The sequence below is a fragment of the Euprymna scolopes genome, chromosome 14 (assembly GCF_053919585.1).
Source record: "Euprymna scolopes isolate OS-2025 chromosome 14, ASM5391958v1, whole genome shotgun sequence".
Lineage (NCBI taxonomy): Eukaryota > Metazoa > Mollusca > Cephalopoda > Sepiida > Sepiolidae > Euprymna > Euprymna scolopes.
Genome location: NC_136495.1, coordinates 158,293,941 through 158,299,940, shown reverse-complemented (window position 1 = coordinate 158,299,940; position 6,000 = coordinate 158,293,941). Strand labels below are relative to the sequence as shown.

At 35.0% G+C, this 6,000-nt stretch overlaps 1 protein-coding gene across 2 annotated transcripts in view; it reads left to right on the top strand.

Annotated features, from left to right (window-relative positions):
• The window catches only part of LOC145293309 (WD repeat-containing protein 90-like), a 199,468-nt gene that overhangs the window by 177,351 nt on the left and 16,117 nt on the right, over window positions 1-6,000 (top strand). For both annotated transcript variants that reach the window (XM_080139952.1, XM_080139951.1), the window contains one exon: window positions 885-1,018. In XM_080139952.1, coding sequence (XP_079996078.1) covers window positions 885-1,018 — 134 coding nt within the window. The remainder of the gene's footprint in view (window positions 1-884; window positions 1,019-6,000) is intronic.

The following is a 6,000-nucleotide window of genomic DNA, read 5'->3' as shown; positions in this document are numbered from 1 at the left end:
AACTGTCATTTAGAATTGATTATTATTTTAGCACTTTATCCGTTGTGCCATGGTTCTGCAAAGTTCAATGCTTAGTGCAGCTAAGAATATAATTACAAATTAAGATTTCTTTATTACCCAGTCATGGCTGACAGAATGAGAGCATGCTACCTCCATGAATTAAATAAAGGGTTCCATTCAAAATTTTATGCAGATTCCTGTGTTTGACAGAAGGAAGTGCTTGTTAAGCTATAGTCGACAGTTCGATTTTTAAAATATGTCGTTTTAAGCAAAAACAATATTATGTACTTACTTGGCATGTCGGAAATAGTAACATATCCAAAAATTATAACAACTTATGTTTTCAGTAAAATAAAACAGACAACAAATATTGCAGCCATGAACAAGTAATCTAAAATATTCGTTTCAGAGTTATGTCCCCTGTGTGTAGACTCTTATTGTCTACATCTAAGAAAAATTTAATTTTAACCAATTTTTTGTAAAACTTACTTTTAACTATAAATAACTTTCTATTCAATGATTTTTTGTAATTTTTGGATATATTACTATTTTCGATATGAAAATTAAGTATGTAATATTGTTTTTGCTTAAAACAACATATTTAAAAAAAAAAATCGATCCGTCCACTCTATCTTAACAAGCACCCAGAAAGATTTACGAATTCAACAAGGTACACCTGAATAAGGTGAAAGATTATGTTTGATGAAACGTTGTGAGAATAGCATGCAACATGATAATAGTGATACAAACACTACAAATTATAAAACCTCACGTCAAAAATTGACCTCCAAAAAAATTTTTTTTATTAAAGTTTTTATGTATAAATAGTTTATATTTACATGATAATTATATTTTAATGTGCACATTTTTTTTTTCTTCATAAGATCATGTAATTTTATCTGGGGCTGCTGATGGTCTTGTTGCCATCAGCAACCCAAGAACGGGAATGACCATCCGAATGATTACTGCCCATCAAGGAACTGCTGTCACAAATATTGATGCAGTCTTTCGGCCAAAGGTTAGTTTATTTAAAATTATCAATTCACTTGTTACGATGCCACGATAAATAGCTGTCCAAGCATAAGTAAAATTAATTCCTTGAACAGAGCAGTTCTGTATTAATTTTATTTGTCTCCTTAAAAAAAATTAAAATCAACGTATAATGTTACTAAACTTTATGCCTAGAATCCTTATTTTAATTAGAATTCAAAATACATGTGGAGTTACAAAGTAAATAAAAATCCAGGTCAGCATTTATTTTATTTTTTTTTTAAACAAAAGCATTTATTATTGTTACTCTCCGATCGCGACACAAGTCTCTCGCTGCCACATGTCAATCTAACCTGGCAGCATTTCTTTTCCTCCCGATCGCACAATGGCCACAGCCGGCCCATTTTCGCATTCACTTTACACGTCCATCTCCTTCAGCGTCAACTTTTTTCTTCCCCAACCACATGGTGTCCTTTTTTCTTTGTCTTCAGACGCAAGCCGAGCACATTTGCGAATTTGCATACGCGTTCAAATGCTGCTCCTGCTGTTAATACATTCGCTTGCCTTCCATCCTTCGGCTGCTGATATTTTCAGATGCGCTCCTACACATGATTTTGACTCTATAAAATTTAAACTTCAAGAAAAAATTGAAATTCAGGGAATCTTGGTTTCTAACAACTATGAATACAATTTAATGTAAATCTGAAATATTTGAGTTTTCAAATGGGGAATTGTACTCATTTTATATACTTCTAAAATTTTACAAAAGTCTGAGATATTTGAATTTTTACAAAAGACGTCTTTTTACCTCCTAAGAATAAATTTAAGTGAACCTTTGTCTAACATCTGTACGAAAATTCATAATAATCAGTTGATTAGTTTTTTTTTGTTTTTTTTTTAATCAATTTTCACCCCAAACAAGGCACAGTGCCACTTTGAAGTAGGGGGCTACTATCAGGGACATAATTTGCAGGGGCGTTATGAAAGGGGATGAGTAGCAAGATGTTTGTTCACATTACACTTGAACTTCTGCATATCAGTACAGTTGGGAAAACAGAATCCCGGAAGGGCGTTCCAAAGACTTGCAATTCTGGGGAAGAAACTACTGGAGTAAAATGCTTTCTTACACCTAGAGATTTTGACTGTAAAGGAGTGGGACTTAGTTGTTTGTCGGGAGTATTCACGTCGAGGAGGTACAAGTGCTTGTAGTTCGTCAGAGCATTCACCATTAAAGTATTTGTAGAACAAGCAGAGGGATGTAACATTTCATCGATGGGACAGAGGCTGAAGCCTAGATGACAGTTCAGGACCTATCAGGTTGGCGACTCTCTTTTGAACCTTGTCCAGGAGTGAGAGACAAGCAGCAGATGCTCCAGCCCAGATGTGATAACAGTACTCCATACATGGGCGAATGATGGCCTAGTTTAGGAATAAATTCTGTACATACAACTATATAAACATATATATATATATATATATATATATATTACCATGCATTACATTTTTCCATATTTTTTAAAAATCTAAATAACATAAGTGAAGCTTATATTTGATTTATACTTATATATATATATATATTAAACTCTGATAATCTTTCTAACTTGCTTGTTTGCGCATTGTATTAGTTGCTGGAAAGAAAAGTGAATGAGACAAAAAATGATGGGAAGAGAGATTAGTATAGGAGTAAGAGGAGAGTAACTTTTCTTTTTCATAAACATTAATTATATAAATTCAAATAAGATTTATTTTTATAATTTCATAAACATTAATTATATAAATTCAAATAAGATTTATTTTTATAATTTCAAAAACATTAATTATATAAATTAAAATAAGATTTATTTTTATAATTTCATAAACATTAATTATATAAATTCAAATAAGATTTATTTTTATAATTTCATAAACATTAATTATATAAATTCAAATAAGATTTATTTTTATAATTTCATAAACATTAATTATATAAATTCAAATAAGATTTATTTTTATAATTTCATAAACATTAATTATATAAATTCAAATAAGATTTATTTTTATAATTTCATAAACATTAATTATATAAATTCAAATAAGATTTATTTTTATAATTTCATAAACATTAATTATATAAATTCAAATAAGATTTATTTTTATAATTTCATAAACATTAATTATATAAATTCAAATAAGGCTTATTTTTATAATTTCATAAATATATATTTCTAATAAAATTTCAAATGAAATAAAAACTCATTTTTTTTATTTTGTTATTAAAAGTGCAAATAAAGACTAATTGTGTTATTTTTATCTTTTTATGATTTTTATTGTGTATTTTTCAATAATGTCCTTTTTGTATATTTTATTCCAATAAAATGCTCGACACTAGCAGTAGTACATGTATTTGGTGACTTTAATGTCCACCATAAAAACTGGCTTGGATTCTCTACTTACACAGATGCAGCGGGCAGTACAACTCATAGCTTCTCTATATCTCACTCCCTATCACAAATTGTTACGTTTCCAACCCGTTCCCTGACCAGGAAGAACAACATGCATCACTTTTAGATCGTTTTTTGACCACAGTTCCCAATGATTGTATAACGAATGCCGACAGCCCACTTGGGAGTCTACATTCCGAACACCCTCCCCCTGACTAGAGAAACAAACCTAGAAACGGACGATCAAGCCTTTATGTGCTTTAGACTAAACATGCAACATAATATTAGCTACTTTTATTTTCTCTACTGCTCTCCCTCGACCCAGGACTGCACTGTAATAAACAAAGTCTCTGACAGCATAGACACAGCACTCTCCCTCGACACTAGTGCACAAGTACATGTATTTGGTGACTTTAATGTTCACCACAAAAACTGGCTTGGATTCTCTACTCACACAGATGCAGCGGGCAGCACAACACATAGCTGAGCTATATCTCACTCCCTATCACAAATGGTTACGTTTCCAACCCGTTTCCCTGACCAGCAAGAACAACACGCATCACTTCTAGATCTGTTTCTGACATCAGATCCCGAGGAGTGTAAAACAAATGCTGACAGCCCACTCGGGAATGCTGATCATGCAGTGATAATGGTTGAAATCGCCCTAAACTCTAGAGCCAAAACTGAAGAGCCAGTGCTCAAAACAACGAGATATTATAAAAAGGCTGACTGGGAAGCCATCAGAGATCTTATCAGAGATGCCCTATGGCGAAATATCTTTTCTCTTCCTGCTGAACAGTGCGCAAATGAGACCACTGAATGGTTCAAAACTGCAATCGAAGCGCATGTTCCCATGCAGAGATTTTATAGCAAGCCTCACTCTCCCCAATGGTTTACTTCTACTTGCGCAACTGCCATTGCTCAAAGGAAGCATGCATACCACAGATTTAACTGACATAAGTCCAGTTCAAACAGACAGAAGTATATAGAAGCTAAAAGTAACGTTAAGAAATAGCGACAGCAAAGAGAGAATTTACGGAAACCACTAAAAAACGCATCAAAGCACAAAAACTAGGAACTTGTGACTTCTGAAAAGTCTACAATAGTATAGTAAATAATGGGCAATCAGCAATTCCTCCACTAACCAACAATCACGAGGTTCTTTGCTCAGCAACCGAGAAGGCTAACATGCTTGCCAGTCGGTTTGTCTCAAACTCCACACTGGACCCTTCCAACCACCCCCTACCTGACTTTCCTATGCGGACAGACGCCACGCTAGACAATCTGAAAATCACCCCTGCTCAGGTACATGCTATCATAAAAAACATTGACACTTCAAAAGCATGTGGACCCGATCTCATCCCAGCTGTGCTATTAAAATGTGCTTAGTCGAAGTAGCTCCAGTTCTCTCCAAACTCTACAACAAATGCCTTAATGAATCTTGCTTTCCGGGCTGTTGGAAAATTGCTTCTGTGATACCAATATTCAAGAATTCTGACAAAAGAACTGACCCATTAAATTATCGCCCCATTAGTCTCCTCCCACTTTTCACCAAAATATTTGAGTCCATAATTAACGATGCTCTAGTCCATCACCTTACAGATGCTAAACTTTTGACTGACCAACAATATGGATTTAGACAAGCTCGTTCCACTGCAGATATCCTACCTGTAATCTCTGAACGTATATACCATTCACTGGACAAAGCGGGGGAAGGCAGAGCGGTAGCTCTAGATATATCTAAGGCTTTTGACAGGGTATGGCATGAGGGTCTCCTCAGTAAAATCAGATCATACGGTATCACTGGTAGAATACTTAACATAATTAAATCCTTCTTAGATAAGAGAAAAATCCAGGACCTCGACGGTCATACATCTAAACAATATGATATAAATGCAGGAGTGCCCCAAGGGTCTATCTATGATGACACCACGGTCTATAACAGACACAACAGGAAAACAAATGGACACATATCTAAAGAAATGGCAGAAACACTAGAGGATGACCTCCAATCTGTAGTGGAATGGGGACATAAATGGATGGTCACGTTCAATGCCGCCAAGACTAAACTTGTTTCATTCAATAAGTACAAGAAACCTTCTCTACCACCTATAGCAATGGCGAACGACTCTTTATCTGAGAGTACATCTTTCAAACTGCTTGGCCTAACGTTCACAGGAAACGAGTTGGAACAATTACATTGAAAGCATTGCCAGAGCTGCTGCAAGGAAGGTGGGCTCTCTGTAAAACTACTAACACCCGAAAGTATCCTGTACCTCTATAAGGCCACCATTCGCCCATGTATGGAATATTGCTGTCATATTTGGGCTGGTTCATCTGCTACTAGTCTCTCGCTAGTTGACAAGATTCAAAAGAGAGTTGCAAATCTGATAGGCCCTGAACTATGTTGCATCCCTCTGCCTTTTCTACAAGTATTTTAATGGTGAATGCTCTGACGAACTGCAAGCACTTTTGCCCCCACGACATGAACACCCTCGACAAACCCGACAGGCTGCTAAATTCCACCCCCACACTGTAGAGATCCCTAGATGTAAAAGATCTTTCTACTCCAGTAGTTTCTTCCCCTGAA